The sequence below is a fragment of the Chiloscyllium plagiosum genome, chromosome 34, assembly GCF_004010195.1.
Source record: "Chiloscyllium plagiosum isolate BGI_BamShark_2017 chromosome 34, ASM401019v2, whole genome shotgun sequence".
NCBI lineage: Eukaryota > Metazoa > Chordata > Chondrichthyes > Orectolobiformes > Hemiscylliidae > Chiloscyllium > Chiloscyllium plagiosum.
The window spans coordinates 8011023-8035950 of NC_057743.1; the positions used below are offsets into that span (position 1 = coordinate 8011023).

General features: G+C 42.1%; 1 protein-coding gene across 1 annotated transcript; it reads right to left on the bottom strand.

Annotated features, from left to right (window-relative positions):
- Positions 1 to 10952: 10952 nt before the first annotated feature.
- b3gnt7l (UDP-GlcNAc:betaGal beta-1,3-N-acetylglucosaminyltransferase 7, like) lies at positions 10953 to 13667 on the bottom strand. Its single transcript, XM_043675540.1, has one exon. It carries the CDS (start codon positions 12950 to 12952, stop codon positions 11615 to 11617), a length of 1338 nt encoding a protein of 445 aa, XP_043531475.1. The 5' UTR covers positions 12953 to 13667; the 3' UTR covers positions 10953 to 11614.
- Positions 13668 to 24928: the final 11261 nt, after the last annotated feature.

Genomic DNA, 24928 nt, shown 5'->3' on the forward strand with positions numbered 1-24928 from the left:
GATCTCCAGCATCTGCAGTCCTCACTTTCTCCTAACTTACATGCCCTACATTTTACTATCATCCATGTGCCTATCCAAGAGTGGCTTAAATGTATCTAATATATCTGACTCTACCACCACTGCTGGCAGCGCATTCTACTCTCTGAGTAAAGAACCTACCTCTGACATCTCCCCCGAGGAAAAGGTGTTCAACATCAGCTTCCTGGAATTGGGTTTACACTTACTTTCTTTACCTGAAATTACAATTGCTATGAGGCATAGGCTGCATTCAAATCTTGTACTCGGTCTGTCTTGCAATGGGTCAACCAAACATTGCCCATAATACTACATAATTTCTGATCTCCACAGAACAAATCTGACATCAGGTAAAATCTGTGACTACAGGAATGGAAGTGGGTCCGAAAAGTAGAAAGGAACAGACAATAGACTTCTGCGACGGAGAGGGATAAGTGTGCACTGCAGAGCAAGAGTTATAGCTGGGGGCAGGGAAATTATGATGCGGTGAGGCACGACTTAGGATGCGTGGCTTGGAAAAGTAGGCTTCAAGGGAAGGGTGCAATTGATATGTGGAGCTTGTTCAAGGAGCAACTATTGAGTGTCCTTGATAAGTATGTACCTGTCAGGCAGAGAGGAAAGGGTCGTGTGAGGGAACCGTGGTTTAATAAGGAATTGGAATCCCTTGTTAAAAGGGAAGAGGGCGGCCTATGTAAAGATGAGGCGTGAAGATTCAATTGGGGCGATTGAGAGTTATAAGGTAGACAGGAAGGACCTGAAGAGAGAGCTAAGACCAGCAAGGAGGGGACATGAAAGGTCCTTAGTCGGTAGGATTAGGGAAAACCCTAAGGCTTTCGATAGGAAATTCCGCTTTGTTTTAAACGAAATAGCTGGTCCAACTGCATCTCTCCTGGAATATCCTCGTTACACCTGCATGATGCATAGAGTCTGGGCTACATTTTTGAAATGTTTTCAGCGTTTCTGGCTTGGCCTATAATAGGTTGGGATATCTTCGATAATTCCAATTTCGGATTAGGTTTGTCAGACTGTAATGCTGCGAATGTTAGGTTCTGTTCCTGGTATTCAGTTTATTTGCTTTAAATGGTCTTTGGGATAAAAATGCCTCTTTTCATCAACAAGAGGTTTCTGTGTGTGGAAAAAATGGCTTTGGGGGTTTTGCAAAAAGTGGTTAAGGCCAAGCTGCTGGAATTAGCAGGCAATTTGGAGTTGAAGCTGACCTCTTCCCTGAGGAAAGGTGAGTTAATTATAGCAATAATCCAGCAATTACATTTGCTGGAAGCGTCACCAGAATTTTTAGAGACGGCCAAAATTCAACTAAAAATAAAGCAACTTGAAAAAGAGGAAAACAGTAATGAATTACCCTAAAATGAAAAGTTCAGAAATGGACTGAGGAGATTTGGGAGGGGAAACGAAAAAAACTTGGGGGGAAGGGTTATGGAAAACCCAAAGGCGTTCTAAGCATACATGGGGAATAACAGAATGACCAGACAGAGGGTAGGGTTGAACAAGGATAGTGGAGAGAACTTGCGCCTGGAGATTGAAAAGTTAGGGCAGGTGTTAAATGAGGTTTTTGTTTTGCTTCAGTATTCACTCGACAGAGTGAGACCACCATGGACCAGTTTAATAGGCTTGAACAGGTTAATGTTAATTAACTCGATATGTTGGATTTTTTTGGAAGCAACAAGGCAGATAAGTCCCCAGGACAGGACCAAAGGTACTAAGGAAAGCAAATAATGAGAATGTTGCACTTCTGGCGATGATCTTTGTATCCTCACTCTCCACGGGCGTAGTACTAGATGACCGAGGGAAGGCGGATGTTATTTTTCTGTCCAAGAAAGCGAATACGAAAGTCCCCGGTAATTACAGACCAGTCAGTCGCACTTCTGCGATAAGCAATGTAAAGGAAAGGGTCCTGAGGGATGGAATTTATGACTATTGGGAAAAAGATAGTTTTATTAAAGATAGTAAGCATGGCTTTGCGAGGGGTAGTTCATGCCTCACAAGCCTTATTGAGTTCTTACAAGGGGGCATAGCTTTAAATTAAGGGGGGGTAGGTATAGGGCAGATGTTAGGGGTAGGTTCTTTACTCAGCGTGTCGTGAGTTCATGGAATGCCCTGCAGTAGCAGTGGTGGACTCTCCCTCATTATGGGCATTTAAGCGGGCATTGGATAGGCATATGGAGGATAGTGGGCTAGTGTAGGTTAGGTGGGCTTGGATCGGCGCAACATCGAGGGCCGAAGGGCCTGTACTGCGCTGAATTTTTCTATGTTCTATGTTCTATGATATGTGCCATATAATCATGGGTGTCTCTCATTCAGTGTTTCCTCTTCTGGTTTCAACTGCTCATGATCAAGGGATTGGCAAACAGGGAAAAACATAAGCACAGACATTTTCTCACTTCATTATGTAATACACCACAGAGTTAAGTTTCTTTATTCAATCTTCCTTAATGTGAGATAAATTACGAATTTAGAAAAAAAATTCAATAAAAAATTCTTCACAATAAAAGAATTAACCACATTATTCCTAATATCATAAGTACGATATCACAGTGCATTTCAAGAAATGTTGAAAGCAACGGTCATTTTAATATTAGACAGTTTAACTTTCATTTACTTAAGGGAGAAGTTATACTTTCTCTTAAAAATTACTTCAGCCATGGAAGGTAGAGACACTTCCTTACTTGGTACATAAAGCCATTTGATCCCAACTGAAGCAGTCTGCAGCTTTTGGATTTAAAACTTAGTAAATTAAATTATCTAAAGTAGGTTTAAAACTTTTAAACTAGTCGCTTTATGGAAGTGTTCAACTGTTGAGCAAAATGAAACTTTAGCAGAAAATTCAACAGTATCAGATAAACATGACTTATAAATGTACCACTCCCATTGCCAAGCAGCACAGATGTAATTCAGAGCATTCCAGAATCATTCTATGATTCATTATTATAGAGTCTAGAGTCATACAGTATGGAAACAGACCCTTTGGTCCTACCAGTCCATGCCGAACATAATCCTAAACTAAACTAATGCCATCTGCCAGCTCTTAGCCCATATCCCTCCAATCCTTTCCTATTCATGTACTTATCCAAATGTCTTTTAAATGTTGTAATTGTACCCGCATCTATCACTTTCTTAGAAGGCTCATTCCATGCTTAAATCACCCTCTGTGTAAAATATTTGTCTCATGTCTTTTTTTTTAAATCTCTCTCCTCTCACCTTAAAAGTGTGCTCCCACAAACTCCCTATCTTGGGGAAAAGACAACTACCATCAACCAGAATTGGACACAGTATTCCACAAGAGGCCTCATCAATGTCCTGTACAACCTCACTTTGATATCCCAACTCAAGCAACTAAGCAGTGAAGGCAAGTGTGCCAAATGCCTTTTCATGTGACACAAACTTTAAAAACTTATGTACCTGCACCCCTTGGTCCCTCTGTTCTAAACTATCCAAGGCCCTACCATTAATTGTATACATTCTACCCTAGTTTGTTGTACCAAAATACAATATGTCGCAGCTATCCAGATTGAAGTCCATCTGCCATTTTTAAACCCATTGACCCATTTGATCAAGATCTCAAGTGTATTCATAACCTGTTTAATTCCAGAGATTCAGCAACAGCAAAATACACATTCCCAAATAGCATTCACTATAAATGGAAAAAATATCCAGAATCAAATTTTAAAAGCAAGACCGCCCTCAAAATTTTATCTTATTTAATGGTGCATTGTGAATGTCTTTACCATATATTCCAGATATAGGAATGTTTGTGGAAGGAGACTATATTAGTTTACTGTGGAAATTAACTGTTTTAAGACCACAATAATTCAAACCTTTTGTCATTCTCTCTGTAATTCAAGCAATATCACCAATTATTTTTTGAAGAAAGGTTATGCTACCAACAGAACAGTTTATTCTTTTATCAGTTGGTTACACCATCTTGCCTAAGGAGGCCTCTTCTCTATCCACATGCAGGTACACAAGTCCTCACTTAAAGTTGTGGTTGCTTTCCTGAAAACCGGGACCTAAAATGAAACATCGTTTCTTATAGGAACCTACGTAAAAAGCTGGAGTTAGGTTCTGAAGGACCTTCTCTTTTAGAGGGAAAACATTACACCCTGTAAGTTTAAACATACTACATTGTTAAATCCCTACATTATGAACTGAAATCATTTCTAAAACAAAATTAATTTTAAAATGCAACTTCACTTCACCTGACAATGGAGCTGCACTCCAAAACCTTATGATTTCAAATAAACCTTGTGGACTATAACTTGGTTTCTTTTTTCCAATTAACTTACCGGTTGACCCTTTCACTACTATGTGAGATGTGTCATCCCATCTCACAAAGAGGTTTTTTTTGTCTCTGGCTAGGTTAGCATTGAATTGCCCATCCCTATTGTTAAGAGTCAACCGCATTGCTGTGCATCTGGAGTCACATGTAGGTCAGACCAGTAAGACTGGCAATTTCCTTCCCTAAAGAATATTAGTGAACCAGAATTGTTTTTTTCTACAATTGACAATGTATTCATGGTCATCATTAAACTCTTAGTTCCAGAATGTTATTGATTTCAAATTCCACCATCCACCATGGTAGGCTTCAAACCCTGGTCCCAAGGACATTACTTGGGTCTCTGATTAACATCCAGCAATAATACACTAGTTGCACATGGATAGCAGTGAGTTGAGGGGGGCGAAGGTTAAGTTATTTTATTTTACGTTAGGATTAACTCTCGGCACAACACTGTGGGCCAAAGGGCCTGTTCTGTGCTGTAGTTTTCTATATTCTATGTTCTAACTAGGCCATCGCCTCAAATAGGTTTGTGCCCTGGTGTCCTTGAAGAAGGACCACGCAATGCCCATCAATGCTCTTGATGCCTTTTGGGAAAGGTAAGCTCCATGGGGGATATTTTCCCCTCCAACTCCATTTTGATTTAATCCCTTCCTGCTCTCCATACCACATCCCCCAACACCCTCCTCCCATCCCTCCCCTCCCACCTCACCCCCCCACCCATCCTCCCCCCAACTTTGATTGTTTGCATTCCTCATAAGGGGCTTTGCTTGTAAGCATGGGTGGTATTACTAGTGGTGAACTAGTTACAAAAAAGGAAAAATAGTCATGATTTTTATAGTGCAAAGGTGCTCAATGGACAGAGAAGAAGGAAAAAAAGCAGACCTCCAATATATCTGCAGATCTATCTGTCCAGGACTGAATTTTAGCTTATGTGCGCCATGAATAATGACTCTATTTTGATGTTCTGCTATAAATGATGTTCCTTTTAAGATGGGCTTCCTGAATTACTACACCCAGTTTCTATGGCATTCATCTGCTTTGGTTTCAGTGTTTGAGACCTGTGGAATTGGAACAAGCATGATTTATAATCCTTCAGAAATTGTAGCTTTGATTACTGAAGCAGATTGATTTTTTTTCCTGGAAAAGTTACTATGAAAAATGAAATACTACAATATCATTGAAAAAAAAAATCCACAATAGCTATCAATATACTGTCCCCTCAAATGTGCCTTTCCCGCAAGATCTTGCTTGGTGAAAGTCTCTTTGTTAAACAATTGTGAAAACCTTTCATAGAAACTTTCTCACAGAATCTCCCTGGACACAAATCCACATCCTTTATTGTAATGGCAGGGCTCGCCATAGAGAAAGAGACTTATTCACATATTTTGGTTCCATCCCAAAATCATTCATTTTTTTTGAAAAGCAGGTACTAAGAAGATAATTAAGTACATTAACTAGTCAGACCATAAGGAAGTAGTCAGTATTTTGTCATTTGGGACTTGGACAGGAGGCAGTCTTGGACCAGAGTGTGGAAAAAGCACTGTATTTCATGGTTTTTGGAGTCTGAAAGTGCAGTTTTCAGTTGCCTAGTCAGTCCAAACTTTAAACATGTACTGATTAATGGCTTCGCTTTCTCAGATTTAGGGACTGGGGCAAACACACAGCAAACTCATTGTATACAAAAATGCAAGAAAACTTGAGTACATTTAAAACGCATGATTTGAAAATGATAATTCTGAAAGTGAATTGCAAATAAATTTTCTTGGAAATATAGTCAATAGAAAAATTAAGAGCAGGAGGTAATGCAACATAGTGTCTGTCCTGACAAAATAAAGAACTGCTGCTCTTCTAAGTCTCCGGGCTTAAGACTTTCAATATCTCAAGCCACAGTAGGCAAACTATGCACAAAATCCTTACGGTTTAGAAGACTGTTGATCTCAGATGTCTTGAGCTTTGCAGATGATATTTTATTCAATTTGAATTTGTTTACTCTAGAAGCAGTTGCTGAGCTTTAATGCCGGCAGCCAAAAGCCTATGCATGACGATTTTCAAAAGCTGACGGCTAATGGCACTGTGATAAATCACAGGCATTATCAATTACAACTAATCAGTTAGTGTGGTAAATTTGGGAAATTGTGGCCAAGATTATACAATGGCTCATTGGCTGATCTGTGTAATTAGCTGTGTATAATAAAGGGTGTGTTTTTGTTGGGGCTCTTGTGGTGCAGTGATAGCATCCTTAACATTGTCTAATTCCTTCCTGCCCCAGAGATAATTAACAACAACTCTGGACAGGTTGATCAGAAAATGCCTATACTTGTGATGCTTGGTAGTGTCAGTACCTCTAGGCTAGAAGTCTGAGTTCAAATCGCACCTCAGATTGTAATAACCCAGGAGATATCATGACACATCCAACCAGGTTGAAAAAAATAATACAACTGAGTGGCATCATATCAGTGACTCAATATACTATGATAACTTGATGATTAGCCATTAAAGAATGGATCAAATAAAAGGGATGAAGGGGTTTAAAAGATCAGAGACCGCGGTTACGTTAGAGCCCGGGTGTCTCTGGAAAAGGAGCACGCAGTGTCCACCGACACCCTGGAGTTATTCAGGGAGAGGTGGGGGCCACAGGGAGTGGAGTGCGTTATTTCCCCCTCCAACTCTATTTTGATTTGATCCCTGCCCTCCCCTTCACTGTTTGATCACGCAGCATTGCCCTTTGATGTGAAGGGCACTGCTTGTCACTGGCCAGTCGGGTATTTCCTTTCTTCCTGGTGGTGGAAAATTGAATAAAGATTCGTGCACCTTGTGTCTTTCACTGTGTCTCACACCTGCACACAGCATGGGTGCTGGGGAAAATAAGCACTACCACAGTTAGGCGGTAGTGTGTGGAAAAAAATTTTAAAAAAAGAAAAAAAATAAAATAAACAGGAGGGTCAGAAGTTTGGCTCACTCTGAGAGCTGGCTCTTGGGTGAGCTGGACCAGTGTGTGTGCAAAAAGAAAAAAAAATAAAAGATCAGAGAAACAAGGTCTATCATCAGAGCAGCCTACAAGGTAATAGAGCATCATCAGGTGTGCTTCATTGGTTGCACTCACACCTCTTCAAATTTGGGAATTTAAGCCCCACTTTAGCACAAAATCTAGGCTGGCATTCTTATATTACTGAGAATATGCTGCATATGCTGTCAAGAGTTGCAGTGGTTCTGATGTAACATTCAATCCAGGCTCCATATTGCCTGCTCTGGTAGATGTAAGATATTATGTTACTCTTGTGTAAACCAAAGGTGGGAGGGCAGTTTCTACCTTGTCGACACTAACCTTTCAACCAATGCCACAAAACCATATCATTGCTGTAAAAGGTGAAATATGCAGATGCTGGAAATCTGAACCAAAAATAATGCACTGGAGCAACCCAGCAGCAACCCAGCAGCATCAATGCAATGAAAAACAGCCATTAAGTGATTTGGATGCGAAGTTCCAAAAAACAATCTTTAGGATCTCAAGATATTTCTTTCTCCACAGAAGTATCCTGTCTGCTGGGATTCTCTAGCATTTTCAGTTTTATTACACATTTCCACTTTGTATGGTATGATCTACCTGTACTGCACGCAAAACAAAACATTTCACTGTGCCTAGGTATGACAGTAATGAGATCAAATCAGATCAAATCATTGCTGTGTTTTGCGAGATATGCAAATTGGCTCCCTGATTCCTGGCACAGCAGTACAAAAGCATTTTGGTATGTCTTGGTTGTGAATAGTTATGCAATTTTCTTCAATAAGAATGTCAGATTTTAATCCACATTCTATGCACTTGTCATTGCCAGAAGTAAAAGCAAAGGTCAAGCAAATCTATTTTTTTAAACCTTTTGCTTCCATTATTACTTTTATATACATTTCTATTTTGAATTAAAGCTTGGTTTGTTTGCTAAATTACAGGCCCATTTTAAGCAGTCTTCAACTGGACTGGTGGCAATTCCAGAACCAGTCAAATCTCAAAATTTTACATTTTGGAGTTTGAAGTCAAGGCAGCAAATACACCATGACAAGCTTGATATTTATTTGCAAGGGTTTTATTTGTGTAAGTCGCCTGAGGTCTCTCTGCCAGGCGCTGTCATCGTTAGAAAGGATGGGCCAGCAGCCAGACTGTCAAAGTCTTTGCCAATGCCCAAGCAAGTAAATTATGAAAACACACTTCTCTTTGTACTGTTCCACACGCACCTCCCACAGCAGGAGATCACTAAACAACAATTCACATTAAGAACACAAACCAATTGTTTTCCTCTCTCGTCTGGCCCCCCCCACAACTTGTCTGACCAAAGACTGAGAGAAAGTGAGGACTGCAGATGCTGGAGATCAGAGCTGAAAAATGTGTTGCTGGAAAAGCGCAGCAGGTCAGGCAACATCCAAGGAGGAGAATCGACGTTTCGGGCAGAAGCCTGAAGAAGGGCTTATGCCCGAAACATCGATTCTCCTGCTCCTTGGATGCTCTCAGTCTTTGGTCCAGCAACACATTTTTCTGACCAGAGACTGAACCTGGATTGTGGATTTTTATTGAAAATGCACCAGAAGCCAATAAAGTACACTTTTATCCCAATTTTCAAGAAATAAATATTTAATTACTAAGGGAGATTAGACATCTGCCGCACAAATGACTACCTAGAAACTAATGGATAAAGTTTAGTCTAGAGAACAAACAATAGTATAATTAATCTAAATTGTCCACATTAGTAGAAAATGTCTACATTATTACTAGTCATACTTACAAACAGCATTGTACTAACTGCTGGTGTCTGTCATGCAAATGCAGAAATATAGCATACAGTTAAAGAAAATTGTCTTTAAAACTTTTTATTGGTTATATTTTAATGTACATTTCAATTTATTTATTTTGGCAAAATTTTCAAACCATTTCCAATATCAAATGTCACTTCAACTAAAAGAAAAATTTCATACAAATTATTTTCATTGCTTTTATCAAAAAACAATCTGGATTTCAGAAGACATAATTGGTTTTAAATATTAAGACCCTTATTTTAAAAACTAAACATATACCGTATAGACAAGGAACACGTCTATCGAATACACACCAGTCACGGTTGCATATTCCATCTCTCTCTTTCTCATATTAGTTGCCATTTTGAAATCAGCTGTCATTCAGATGGTGCCTCAGCCTTAGGCTGGAGATCATGGAGTTAAATCCTATTCCTGACATTCTAGCACACATGCCTCAACATGGAATGCTTTATAAGGTTTTCCTTGAGGAATGGAAGCCAGGGAGTACTACAATGGAGTTGGTAGCAAGGATTTTCAATACCATGCACCTCAGCAATTTCACGGCTCCTTCTTTAGGAACACCGAGCAGCAAGTTAATCAAGTTAAGCAGAAATTAGCGGCCCTGACTAACCAGGTGAGAGGGTCATTTTATATAATGTTAGCCTCTCGAGTACTTCACATCTTAATTTTTAATCAAATATATTAATATCTGGAAGGATATATTGTATATTCATGATTACATCATGAAATTAAAGAGTTTGATTTGCTGTCAGGTCAATAACTAGGGGTGTCTTAAATGATGAATCAGTACACAAAAAGGAAATTACTTCACTTTCTCACCATGTTTTTTCCTCTAAATCCTTTGTACTGTAAACATATATGACCAAAACCTACATAGATTTATGTAGCCCTGAAATTCCTGGGCTAATTGGGATTATACAACAGCAGCAGAATCAATGCTGAGCCCAGTATTGCCACTAAATTCTGCCAGAGATTAAAAGCACCACTGTTTGTAGAGGCCACCTAGCCAGATCCATCATTCATCAGTAAATCTTGGCAGCCCCACCATCAATACTCTCGATGCCTACTGGAGGTGCAGTCCATATCAGCACCAAGTACCAGATTCTTAAATGCAAATGATTGTTGCACCAAGTTCCATTTACTGAAAACAGCCAATTCTGAAATAAAACATTATTCTGGATTTCCTAATTCCTCCTATCAAGGTTAGATGACCCAGAAATTACACTGGCATTAGTCATCTCATACAACAACTTCAACCCAAGCACAGGTTTGGAATTGGATGTGGAGCAGACTGACAATTAGAGCTCCCATTGCTCCATAATTCCTGTGTTTGGCATCTCAGGCATTTCAGCTGTGCAAAAATAAACTTCAACGATCAACTCATAAACTACATTTTTATTTAGTCAGGGGTTGGGAGATGGTGGTGGGAAAATGAAAAATTAAACTAATAGTTTGCACATTAGAGTTTTCCCAGTTTAATGCAGTCACTCAAAAACAGTTCACATAATAGATTTATTTAGGTTTTATTTTAGTTTTTCTTTCCTCCTGTCAGTATTTTTTGTGACGGTGGGATTAAAGGTACTATCAATTCTGCTTTATTATGCCATTCTAAAGTCCGCGTCTGTTTCTATTGCTGAAGTAACCAATGGTAGCTGAATCAGACAGACCAGAAAGGTGACATTTTCTATTTATTGTATCTAAAGTTAAAAATCACACAACACCAGGTTATAGTCCAACAGGTTTAACTGGAAGCACACTAGCTTTCGGAGCGACGCTCCTTCATACTATCACCTGATGAAGGAGCGTCCTTCCGAAAACTAGTGCTTCCAATTAAACCTGTTGGACTATAACCTGGTGTTGTGTGATTTTTAACTTTGTACACCCCAGTCCAACACCGGCATCTCCAAATCATATCTAAAGTTAGTGAGTGAATCCGATATCAATTTAGACGGGGCTCATCCCCCCAGGCCAGGCTTCCTCTTTTGATCTTTATCAGACTCTGCACTCTTGGGTTCAGTTACTGGTACATTCATTTACACAATATCCCATCACCAGAATATGAACAAGTCACTTGAGCATGTTATCACAGGCTAAATGTCATCCCTACAAATAAAAATACTTTCAGGATAGGAGGAACAAAGGGGGTAAACGTTACTACCTTAATTCTGTAAAACGTATTCGATGTTTCATACCCCCCCAAAAAATTCGTTACACACAAAAACGTGTAAGAAAGGAAATTATGGTCTCCAGTTGAATCACCTGTAGATACGAAAGCTGAGGGGAGTGCAACTTTATATATAGAGTTTAAACAATGTAGTGTGTGCTAAAATACAGCAGTTTTTTTTTGTAAATGTCTATTCTATAAAGTACCTTAGCTCAGTTAAGTTTAATATCGGTGTCATTCATAGTAGGTCTCTCTTCACAACATCAAGCAGATTTCACAGGCTCAATGAATCACTCCTTCAGAATCCGCATTTTTCAATCCGCGAGAAAGCAACGAGGTTACTCGTTCAAGTTGACGAAAAATTTCTTGGCACAGACAAGAGTCGAGTTGTGGACGGTGTCCCACATATGGAGCAACCCCTCGGGGCTCAGTTTGTGGATGACCACCAGATTTTTGTAGAAGCACGGGTCGCTGTTCATGGGACTGACCCGGCGCTTGACGATGCCGAACGTCCTGAAGGCGTAGTGCAGCTGCGGCTGGACGCCGACCTTCTGCAGGCACATGCCCAGGTAGACGTCGTCGATGGGGTACAGCTCGATGCCCTCCGAGGCCACGAGCAGTCGGCGGGCCAGGGCCGACGCCATGAGGAAGCCGCCCCCGCCGGCGTAAGGCGGGTACGGCCGGTCGTGCAGCTGCTTGGGGATGAAGTACTTGCTCTGGTGGTTGCGGATGGGCAGCGCGCGCGAAATGATGTCGCCCGCGAACAGGTTCTCGCACCGCGGCCCCTCGCTCTGCGACGCCAGGAATTCCAGAAGGTTCTCGGTGTTGACGAAGACGTCGTCGTCGCCCTTGAAGATGAAGCGGGTGCCGCGGCAGTAGATGTCGAACCACTTGAGGAAGTTGACCTCCTTGAGGGTCAGGTTGAAGAAGGTGTCCATGAAGTCCCACTGCAAGATGTCGCCGTACAGCCGGTCCTCGTATTCCAGAAGCTTCTGCAGGTTCCTCCGGTCTTTGCCGGCGGCCGGCGTGCCCAGCAGAAAGACGGTCCTGATGCTGCGGCCGCCCACCATGAGTTCCCTGCCCCAGGTCTTCCTGACGGCCGCCCGGCGGTCGTGTTGCTCAATGACCGACTTGACGGCGATGAGCAGGTGAGGCGACCCGGACTCCCGTTCTCCTCCCGGCGACGGCCGGCATTTTTCCGGATGGTTGAGCAGTAGCGGGAAATAGCGGCAGTGCCGGTAGAGGACGTACTGCTGGAAGCGGCTGTCCAGCCCCGAGAACCAGGGCAGGCTCCGCACTGAGGCGTTCGGGCTGCACTCGGTGACCGTTACCTCCCAGGCCGGAGCCGGGCTGCTGAGATTCGCCAAGCCCCCTGACGGACCGGGCTGTGCCTCCTCGGAGCCCGGAGCTGCCGCGCCCCCGACACTCCCGTTACTGATAGCTCCGCTCCGGGAGAAGATGTTGTCGGCTTCCAGCCAGCCCCCCACCGCCACCTCCAGCTGCCTCCTGCCACCTCCTCTTCCTCCTCCGCCGGCGGAGGCCTCCCCCCGCAGCCCCGCGGTCGGGCTCAGGCCATCCCCCAGTTTGAGTTTCTGGAGGAGAGCCAGGGCGGCGAAGAACAGCGACAAGCTCAGCAGTGTCTTCAGCAGTTTCCTCTTGCGGAAGATGTAGTCCATGATCAGAGGGGGAAGGGGCTGAGTGAGACAGAGATACAGAGGGGCGTGATCTCCTCCTCCTCCCTCCTCCCTCGATCTCCCCCCCTCCCTCGATCTCCCCCCCTCCCTCGATCTCCCCTTCCCCCGGGCTCAGAGCGTCGGGCACTGCCCGAGACGCTGTCTTAACCAGCCCGCCTCCGGGTCGCCCGGGGAGCCGGAGCCCGGGCACATGGCCCCCTTTCCCGGCGAGAGTTTGGGAGAGGGAGGTCCTGGATCCGAGAGAAAAGGGGGGTAGTTAGACTGGTTGCGCTCCCTGGAGGACTCCCTGTCTTGTGGAGCAGGGGACACAGAGCTGCTCACTCGGGGCTCTCGGCCACTGAACTGAGCTCGTTGCCAGAAGAGGAGGAGATTCAAGTTTCTCGACAAGGAGATTAATCTCCCGTTCACATTTCTCTCTCTTTCCCCTCCTCCGCTTGGTTCAGTGCGAATTTTATATTGCCTTTGCGATGGTTTTTCTCACTGAAACTGCTGAATCACGCCTTTGGCACAAACCACATCTTCCAGACTGGCGGCCCTAATTGGGAATTCCTTGGCCTTTTTGCCAGTTTACCAGTTATGATTGTCGTTTCCAAATAATGCTTTCAGCTCCTTTCAGTTTATCTGTAAGGCAGTCACCAAAGTTGCCTTTGCCACCAAACCAAAACATTAAAATATTAAAGGAACATAGAGTCATAGAGATGTACAACATAAAAACAGACCCCTCGGTCCAACTAGTCCATGCCGACCAGATATCCTACATTAATCTAGTCCCATTTGCCAGCATTTGGCCCATATCCCTCTAAACCCTTCCTATTCATATACCCATCCAGATACCTTTTAAATGTTATAATTGTACCAGCCTCCACCACTTCCTCTGGCAGCACATTCCATGAATGCACCACTCTTTGCATGAACATGCCCTAAGATGGGGCACATACGATGAATAATAATGCAGTGACATTGCACAATCATATTATTGGTAATATTGACTATTCTCCATTATACCATGCTCACCAGTCCTGGAGAGCCTCAAACATGCCAATTAACACAGTGTGTTCTCTTTCCAGACCCAGTTACAAAACTGGAGTCAGTGGGAAACGAAGGGAAAATTCTAAGCTGGTTGGAGAAGTATCTGGAACATAGGAAGGTGGTTGTGTTTGTTGGAGGTCAGTCATCTCAGCTCTAAAATATCTCTGCAGGAATTCCTCAGGATAGTATCCTCGGCCCAACCATCTTCAGCTGCTTCATCTTCCCTCCACCGTGAGGTCAGAAGTTCGCCCATGATTGCACAGTGTTCAGCATAATTTGCAACTCCTCGAAGCCTGAAGCAGTGCATGTTCAAATGCAGCAAGAGGTGGACATTATCCAGGCTTGGGCTGACAAATGGCAAATAACATCTGCGCTGCACAAATGCTGGGTACTGATGACTTCCGATAAGAGACAATCTAATCTCTGCCCCATGACATTCAGTGACATTACAACCACTAATTCCCCCTCTGTCAACATCTTGAGGTCACTATTGACCAGAAACTGAACTGCACTAGACACATAAATACTATGGCTGCAACAGCAGGTCAGAAGCTCTGAATACTGCAGTGAGTAACTCACTTCCTGACTCCTTCCCGCACAAGTCAGGAGTATGGTGGAATCTTCTCCACTTAATTGGATATGTGCAGCTCCAACAACACTTGAGAAGCTTGATACCATCAAACACAAAACAGTCCACTTGATTGGCACCACATCCACATATATTCAGTTACTCCACCAATAACACTTAGCAGCAGCAGTGCATTCGGTCTACAAGCTGCACTGCAAAAATTATCAAAACCCCTGATAGTGCACCTTCTAAACCCACAACCACAATCATCTAAAAGAACAAGGGCAGAGATATATGGGAATACCATCACTTGAAGTTTCCCCTCCAAGCGTCTCACCATCCTGCAAATATGTTGTATTCCTTCTGGGCCAAAATCCTCAAATTCCCTTCCTAATGGCTCGACCTACAGCACTGGGACTGCAGAGGTTCAAAAAGGTAACTCACCACCTTCTTGTTAAGGGCATCCAGGGATGGGTAATAAATACTGGTGGAGTCGGCAGCACCGATGACCCTCAAGTGAATGTAAACAAACTACAAAATTGCAGTCTTAAGCTAGAGACTCCACATTCATTTGCAAGAGAAATCATTACCTCAGTTTTCCTAGTTCCTTCACAAACACTAATACAATGCTTTACAGATGCTTTCATCACTTTGCAGCCCTTTCTCCCTTTGCCACACCTCTCTCTCTGGCTGTGCTACCCCTTTGACTTTTTGCACCTGGCAATCAGGTTAGCGGTACCTATCTCCATTTGGCTACCCATATCAGCTCGCCTCCACACCCCCCCCTTGTGAAATCCCAATGTCAGCTTTGCTGCCTCCTTTGCAGCCCCTCTCTCCCCAAACTTGAATAATTTTAATGAAAATTGGGTGCAAATGATAGGCCAGCATTTACTACTCATCTCTAATTGCCTTTGAGAAGAAACTGTTGAGATGACTCTTGAGCTACTCCAGGCTATATCGTGTAGGTGTATCCACAGTGCTGTTCAGGAGAGAGTTCCAGAAAGTTGATGCAGCAGTGGTGAAAGAATAGCAATACAGTTCCAAGATGATATATAGCTCTATCTCACCTCAATCCCTGTCTTTGCCAGCCTTACTCCCAGTCACTGTCATCTTCACTAACTTTGTTCGCTGGGCATCAACCTTACCCCCAGTGGATCTCATCCCCATAACCCTCACTCATTGATCCCCCACCTTGCTACTGGTGGCCCTTTTCCTCACCAACCTCTTTGGTCAGGCCCCAGCCTCAGTAACCTTGTTCTTGGTGGCCCTGATCCTCACCAGTCTTGTTTGCTGAACTGTAGCCTCCAATGTTGAGTCCTGGCCTTGTTGACCTTGTTCCTACAGGCTCTTATCCTTGCCAGTCTCATATCCTAGGACTTGTTCTACCTTCCCTGGCTACATTGCTTCCCTTCCTGTTTATTCTGGCCTTGCTGCCTGCTGCCTATTGCCTTTTCATTGCGGCTATGATCACAGCCTGCTTTCTCTCTTGAGTTCTTTACAGCAAATGGCCCAGAGAGAACTAGCCAAAGACTGGAGCAGCAGTTCCTCAGAGAGTCTGTCCACTTTGTTTACAAAAACATCTTCCTGCTTGATCACCCTGTGACTGAATTTTCTCAGATGTTTTGGTGACCTTTGGATGTGAATTTACCCTTCACCCCTGTTATTTTTAGTGTTACTAGAATGCCAATAGTGCCAATCACGGTGTTGGAATTCTTGCCTTTGCTAAGTAGTGTGATGGGACATCAAGGATTACTTTTGATTTTACTCCTTCACAATGTTTGGATCAGTACCGATTAAATTTCCCAACTAAAGGGCACTGTGGGATTGAGTGTCAGGGACCATTTCTAATTCCTGTCACTTTATTAATCATTTTAATTTAATTAGGCTGTTTAGTTTATTCTGTTGGCACTTGCAATAGTTATTTTATGTTTTCCTGTCCAGTGACTCAGTGTCACCACTGCTGGTTTAATTTATAAAGAGCTCTTGTTTCGCACAAACTGGCGATTGCAACTGTTGGCTGGAACACACGAGGATCAACAAGTGTCAACCCTTTCCCTGCAATAAGCAGGGGGACTCCACAATCACAGACAACCAAGTTGTACCAGGAAATGATAACCATCATGAAAGAATGAACAGTAAAACTGCCTTATACTCTAACCACCTTGCATTCAAGGCTCACATGCTATTTGCTTTACTAATTGCTTGCTGACCTGCTGAACTAATAACTTGCTGTTATTACTGTACAAGGATCTCCCAAATGCCTGTTGGGCCTGGGTGTCCCTACCTCTGAGCTAGAAGGCTTGGGTTTAAGCTTCACCTACCATAAACATATGTCATAACATATCTAAATAGGTTCATTAAAAACACCTACAAAGACCCAAATCCCTGTATTTGCTCACCTTTTAAAAATGCTCTGCTTTTCCATTCTCCCATGGGGGTTTAATAATTTCACACGTTGACCCTTATGCTTATGTGAAGAAAAATGCCTTGGAATTGTAAGATGTGAATACGGAACATGTTGTTCTATTAAAGAATGACCATAAAATGCAGGATTAGAAGTCATCCATTCAGCCCACCAATCTGCTCCACCATTCAATGAGATTATGGCTGATCTGAAAATTTCCAGCTCCACTGTTCTGCCTTTCTCGGATACCCATTGATTTACTTACGAGTTAAAAATATATTTCACACCATGAAAAGATCATAATTATTCTTTCAAAATTTGTTCTGTTAAGACCTTGACTTGTTTTTCTCTTTACGTTTGACAGAATTTAACTAGCTTTGGTAATCACACCTGTTTGTCAAAAAATGCAGAGTTGAACTGAAATGCTGTGCACACAGTGATTCAAAAGGTAGACTGAATAGGTGAGGAAGGTAGACCGAATAGGTGAAGAAATGTTTGATATTTGTTACTGAAGCACTGAATGAAATGCTCATATCGGTGTCCAAAAGTTCAGTCAAAGAGAGAGACTTTAAAGATCATCTTATAAATTGAAAGTGAGGTTGAGAGCAGAAGGAAAAGTTTAAAGGAAATAATTCTGGATTATAACACCTAGGCAGCTGAGGCTATGACCATCACGGCAAGTTGATGAAAATCGAGGGTGGAAAATCACTCTATTGTAGTGCAGTGATTTTGGTGGGTTATAAATGTTACCCTTTAATTTTCTTTTGAAGTGTGTGGTGATATATTTAAGTGTATCGCCACACATATGTGATAACTTAAAAGGGCTGACGTGCAATCCTATGTGGAAATTTTCAAGTTGCTGTGTAGGAATCATAGTTATAAGGCTGGATGAATAAGGAAGGATGAGACTAAAGGGATCTGAACATTGAGAACCTTAATATTAACATGCCCTTGATAATTAAACTGTTGCACATTAGCAGTCATTTCTTATTTGACACAACAATGGTAGCATGTTTATATGATATTAATTATAATCATACAGCACAGAAACAGAACCTACGGTCCAACTCGTCTGCGCTGACCAGACATCCTAATTTGACCTAGTCCCATTTGGCCCATATCGTCTAAACCCTTGCTATTCATATAGCCAACCAGATACCCTTTAAATGTTGTAATTATACCCGCCCCCACCACTTTCCCTGGCAGCTCATGCACCACCTTCTGCGTGAAAATGTTAACCCTGAGGTCCTTTTTAACTCTTTCACCCCAATCTTAAACCGATGCCTTCCAGTTTTGCACTCCCCATCCTAGGAAAAAGACCTTGGCTATTCACCCTATTCATGCCCCTCATGATTTATAAATCTCTGTAGGTTCGCCCCTCAGCTTCCAACCTCCAGGGTAAAAAGCCCCAGCCTATGCAGCCTTTTCCTATAACTCAGACCCTCCAGTTCCGGAAACATCCTTGTAAATCTCTTCTGCACCCTCTGAAGTTTAACAACATCTTTCCTGTAGAAGAATGACCAGAATTGTACGCAGCTTCACCAATGCCCTGTGCAGATGCAACATGACATCCCAATTCCTATGCTCAATGCTCTAACCAATGAGCAACAGGCATGCCAATTGCCTTCTTCACCACACTATCAACCTGCAACTCCACTTCTCAGGAAATATACATCTGCAGTCTTTGCTCTTTTTATTTGGCAACACTCCCCAGGGCCCTACTATTAACTGTGTAAATTCTGCCCTGGTTTGCCTTACTAAAACACAATATCTCACATTTATTAAATTAAACTTCATCTGCCACTTCTCAGCTCATTAGCCCATCTGATCAAGGTCCCGTTGTACTCTGCAATAATCTCTTTTGTTGTCCAGTGAACCATCAATTTTGGTGTCATCTGCAAACTACTAACTTAAACTCCTATATTCACATCCAAATTACTCATATAAATGATGAAAAGAGTGTACCCAGCACCGATTGTTGCAGCACACTGATGGTCACAGGCCTTCAGTCTGAAAAGCAAGCCCCTACCATCACCCTCTGTCTCCTCCCTTCAAGGCAAGTTTGAATCCAATAGGCTAGTTCCCCCCAGATCCCAAGTAATCTAAATGTACTAACCAGTCTACCATGCAAAACCTTGTTGAACACTTTGCTGAAGTCTGTATAGACAATGTCTACCGCTCTTCCTTCAGCAATCTTCTTTGTCACCTTTTCAAAAAACTCAGTTAAGTTAGTGAGACACAATTTCCCACTTACAATGCCATGTTGATTATCCCTGATCAGTCCTTGCCTTTCCAAATGCATGTAAATCCTGTCTCTCAGAATCCCCTCCAAGAACTTACCCACCATTGACTAAGGCTCACCAGTCTATACTTCCCTGGCTTTTCATACAGCCTTTCTTAAATAATGGCACCATATTAACCAACCTCCAGTCTTCAGACATCTCACCCACTGCTGTTCATGATACAAATATATCAGCAAGGGGTCCATCAATCTCTTCATAGCTTCCCACATGATTCTGGGAAACACCCAATTAAGTCCTGGAGCTTTTTCTACCTTTATGCATTTTAAGATCCCCAGCATCTCCTCTTCTGTAATATGAACTATTTTCAAGGCATCATGATTTATTTCCCCAAGTTCCCTAGCTTCCATATCCTTCTCCACAGTAAATACCAATGTGAAATATTTGTTTAGTATCTCACCCACCCCCTGTGGTTCCACGCTTAGACAACCACATTGATCTTTAAGAGGCTCTATTCTCTCCATAGTTACTATTTTGCCCTTAATGTACTTATAGAATCTCTTTGGATTCTCCTTAACTTTATTTACCAAAGCTATCTCATGTCCCCTTTTTGTTTTATTATTTCATTTTTAAAGGCCTCCCACTTCCCAACAGTCCTTTTACCTGCAAATAGCCTCCCCAATCAACTTTTGAAAGTTACTGTCTAATACCATTAAAATTAGCCTTACTCCAATTTAGAACTTTAACATTTTGATCAGTACTATCCTTTTCCATAACTATTTTAAAACTAACAGAGTTATGATAACTTGCCCAAAGTGGATCCCCCACTGACACCTCAATCACTTGACCTGTCTTATTTCCCAACAGAAGGTCAAGTATTGCTCCTTGTCTATTGGGAACACCCACATATTGAACAAGAAAGTTTTCTTGTGCACACCTAACAAATTCCTCCCAATCGAAGCTTTTAACACTATGACAGTCTCAGTTTATGTTTTGATTAAAGGATTCAAATGAATTGTACATATGTAAGGAACATCAGAACATTTACAGGGCAATAGACTAATTGAGCTCAGATAAAAGAGGAAATTCTCCTGGGTTTGTGCCCAATTGCACTGGATATAGGGAATTAAGCCTACTGTCTTAAACTGGCTGGTTTTCCACACATCAGTGCCTTCAAGACTGAGAATGATATTTATTTTTATTGAGTTATTAAGGGGTGTGGAGTAACAGCAAGGTTAAAGAAAATAGAGTTGAGGTGCAGGTCAGTTATAACCTAATTAAATGGTACTTCTGGGCCTGAGGAGCTATTCATGTTCCTAAATTCCAACGCTAGAAATAGAAAGACATAACCAGGAGTAGGCAATTCAACTTCTCAAACATCTACTATTCAATACAATCATCGGTGTTCTTATCTTGGCCTCAATTCCACTTCCCTGCTCACTCCCATAACCTTTTAACCTATTATTAATTCAAAATCTGTCTACATCCTCCTTCAATTTTATTCAATGATCATGTGAACGGCACTCTGGGGTGGTGAATTCCACAGATTCACCATTCTTTGAGAGAAGTAATTCCTCCTCAATTCTGCTTATGTCTGCCATTTAACCTAAAACTATGGGCACTTGTTTTAGATTGCTCTACAAGGAGAAACAGCCACTCTGACTACTTTGTCAATTCCCTTTAGCATCTTATTCACCGCAGTTCAATCTCCTCTCATCTTCTGAACTCTAGCAAGGAAAGGCTTAAATTGCTCAATTGCTTCATAAAACAAACCTTTAGTCTCTGAAATTAATCCAGTGAACCTTCTCTGAACTGTCTGCAATGGAATTACACCTTTCCTCAAGTAAGGGGACCTAAACTGTCTGCAGTACTCCAGATGTGGTCTAACCAATGCATTGTACAGTTGCAACAACAGTTCTCTACTTTTATATTCCATTTCTTTGACAATAAATGCCAAAATTCCATTTGCTCTCACTAACTGCTGTACCTGCATTCTAGCTTTCTGTGATTCATACACAAGGACACCCACATCCCTGTGCACTGAAGCATTTTGAAGTTTCTTTCCATTTACATACTAAGTTGCATTTTTATTCTTTGACCAAAATGGATACCTCACACTTATCTGCTTAAAAGTCATTTGTCAAGTTTTGACAATTTATCTAACCAACCAACGTCCATTTGTAAATTTCTTCTTTCTTCATTGCAATTTAATTTTATACATATTTTAATGCCGTGTGCAAATTTGGCCAAACACTGTATCTCTGCATTCAAATCATTGAGATATATTGTAAATAGTGTTAGTGTGAGGACTGAACCATGTGGTACCCACTAGTTACAGCTTGCCAATCAGATAAAGACCCATTTAACCCAACTCTCTGCTTTTTGTTGGTTAACTAATCCTCTATCCAAACTGATATATTACCCCAAATGGATTTCAAAAACTTCCCAAAGTCAGATGTTAAACTAACTGGTTTTAGTGTCCCACATTCTGCCTCCATCCATTTTTGGATAAGGGCATTATATTAACATTTTTTCAATCCTCTGGAACCTTTCCAGAATCCAAGGAATTTTGGAAAATTATACCAAAGCATTCACTGTCTTGGCTGCCACTTCCGTTAAGACTTTAGTATGTAGGCCACCAGGGTTTGAGGACTTGTCTGCCATTAATGTCAATAATTTGCTCAGTACTTTTTCCCTAGTGACAACAATTGTTGTAAGTTGCTTCTTTTCTACAACTTTTGCATGACTTGATCCTATTGGGATGTTTTCAGTGTTCTCTACCATGAAAACTGAGGCAAAATATTAATTTAATGTCTCTGTCGTAACTGTGTTCCCCATTATGAACTCCCTACTCTCGTCTTAGAACATAGAAGAGTACAGCACAGTACAGGCCCTTCGGCCCCCGATATTGTGCCAACCTTTTATCTTACTCTTACTACGTACCCTTCATTTTACTATCATCCATGTGCCAATCCAAGAGTCGCTTAAATGACTCTACTACCATTACTGGCAGTGCATTCCACGCAACCGCCACTCTCTGTGTAAATATCCTACCTCTGACATCTCCCCTAAACCTTCCTCTAATCACCTTAAAATTATGCCCCCTTGTGATAGCCATTTCCGCCGTGGGAAAAAGTCTCTGGCTATCCACTCTATCTATGCCTCACATCATCTTGTACACCTCTGAAAGTTACCTCTTACCCTTCTTTGCTGCAATAAGAAAAACCCTAGCTTCCTCAATGTTTCTTCATAAAACATGTCCTCCGGACAGCATCCTGGTAAATCTCCTCTGCATCTTCTCTAAAACTTCCACATCCTTCCAATAATGAAGTGACTAGAAGTGAACACAATATTCCAAAATTCCTAACTAGGGACTAATAGAGCTGCAGCACAACTTTGCAGCTCTTAAACTCAATCCCCCTGCTTACAAAAGCCAACGCACCAAATGCCTTCTTACAACTCGTGTGAGCTTAGGTGGCAACTTTGTGAGGTCCATGGACGTGTACCCCAAGATCCCTCTTCCTCCATGCTCAAAGAGTGTGCTGCTGGAAAAGCACAGCCAGTCAGGCAGCATCCTAGGAGCAGGAGAATCAACATTTCAGGCATAAGCCCTTCAGCAGCCCTTCCTCCACACTGCCAAGAATCTTACCTTTAACCCTGTAATCTGCATTCAAATTTGGCCTTCCAAAACGAATCACTTCACACTTTTCCAGGTGGAACTCCATCTGCCAATTATCAGTACAGCTCTGCATCCTGTCAATGTCCCGTTGCAACCTTCAATAAACCTCCGCACTACCCACAATTCCACCAACCTTTGTGATATTAGCAAACTTACTAACCCACCTTTCCACTTTCTCATCTAAGTCATTCATAAAAATTACAAAGAGCAGAGGTCCCAGAACAGATTCCTGCAGAACACCACTGGTCACTGAGCTCCAGGCTGAATATTTTCCATATGCTACCGCTCTCTGTCTTGGGCCAGCCAATTCTGTATTCAGACAGCCAAATTTCCCTCTATCCCGTGCCTCCTTACCTTCTGAATGAGCCTACCATGGGGAACCTTATCAAACACTTTGCTAAAATCCATATACACCCCATCCATTGCTCTACTTTCATCAATGTATTTTGTCACATCCTCAAAGAATTCAACAAAGTTTGTGAGGCAGGACTTACCCCTCACAAAGCCAGGCTATCTCTCATCAAACTATGCTATTTCAAATGATCATAAATTCTGTCTCTCAGAACCCTCTCCAATAATTTGCCCACCATCAATGAACTGACTGTCTGTAATTTCCAGGGTAATCCCTATTCCCTTTCTTGAATAAGAGAATAACATTTGCCACCCTCCAATCATCTGGACAGTGAGGATGCAAAGATTGTTGCTAAAGGCATAGCAGTCTCTTCCGTCACTTCCCATAAATGACCATCTGGCCCAGGAGACTTATCTATCCCCATGTTTTTCAAGTTTCCAACACATATCAGCCTGTTTCACGCTGTCCTCACAAACGACAAGGTCCCTCTCACTAGTGAATACTGGATATTCATTAATAATGTCCCCAACATCCTCTGACTCCAGGCACAAGTTTCCTTCACTATCCCTGATCGGCTTAACCCTCACTCTGGCCATCCTCTTGATCCTCACATAAGTAGAATGCCTTGGGATTTTTCTTAATCCTACCCACCAAAGGTTTTTCATGCCCCCTTCTAGCTCTCCTAAGTCCATTGTTCAGTTTCTTCCTGGCTACCTTGCAACCCTCTAGAGCCCTGTCTGATCTTTGCTCCCTCAACCTTCAGTAAGCTTCCTTCTTCCTCTTGACTATATCTTCCACATCTCTTATCATCCAAGGTTCCTTCACCCTACCATCCCTTCCTTGCCTCAGTGAGACAAACCTATCTAGCACTCACAGAAAGTGCTCCTGAAACAACCTCTCCATTTCCATTGTGCATTTACCTGTTCCCAATTTAGATGCCCCACTTCCTGTCTAATAGCATTGTAATTCCACCTTCCCCAATTAAATACTTTCCCATACTGTCTGGTCCTATCCCTTCTATGAAAATAGTAAAGGTCAGGGAATTGTGAACACAATCACCAAAATGGTCTCCTACTGAGAGATCTGACACCTGACCTGGTTCATTGCCAAGCACCAAATCCAGTATGGCCTCTGCTCTAGTCAGCCTATCTACATCTTGAGTCAGGAATCCTTCCTGAACACAACTGACAAAATCTGCTCCATACAAACTATTTGCGCTAAGGAGGTTCCAATCAATATCAGGGACAAGTCCACTAGGCCCAAATCAACCCTTCTGTCTATGCAATTGCTCTTAATTAACACCAGAATACTCATATAGGACTGACGTTTCTAGGCCTCTAAGTGAATTTGAAATTCCAGCATACTATGATCACTCTTCTCAAGAGCGTCCTTTCCTATAAGACCATTCATTAATCCTATTTCATTACACAATTTTAAATCCAAAATAGTATGTTCCCTGGGATGACTCCCCCATATATTGCTCCAAGAAATACAGTCTTAACACAGTCTCTGAACTCCCCATCAAGGCCACCCCTGTAAATTTGATCAGTTTGTATATGAATATTGAAATCACTCATGATTATTGTCGTACCTTTCTTACAAGCCCTTAGTATTTCTTGGTTTATATTGTGGAACTACTGTTGGAGAATTTATAGATTACTCCTACTTCTTTCCCTTGTTGTTCTT

Excerpts from the sequence above, each read along its gene's own strand:
- b3gnt7l (XM_043675540.1), bottom strand. The coding sequence starts at position 12,952 with ATGGACTACATCTTCCGCAAGAGGAAACTGCTGAAGACACTGCTGAGC.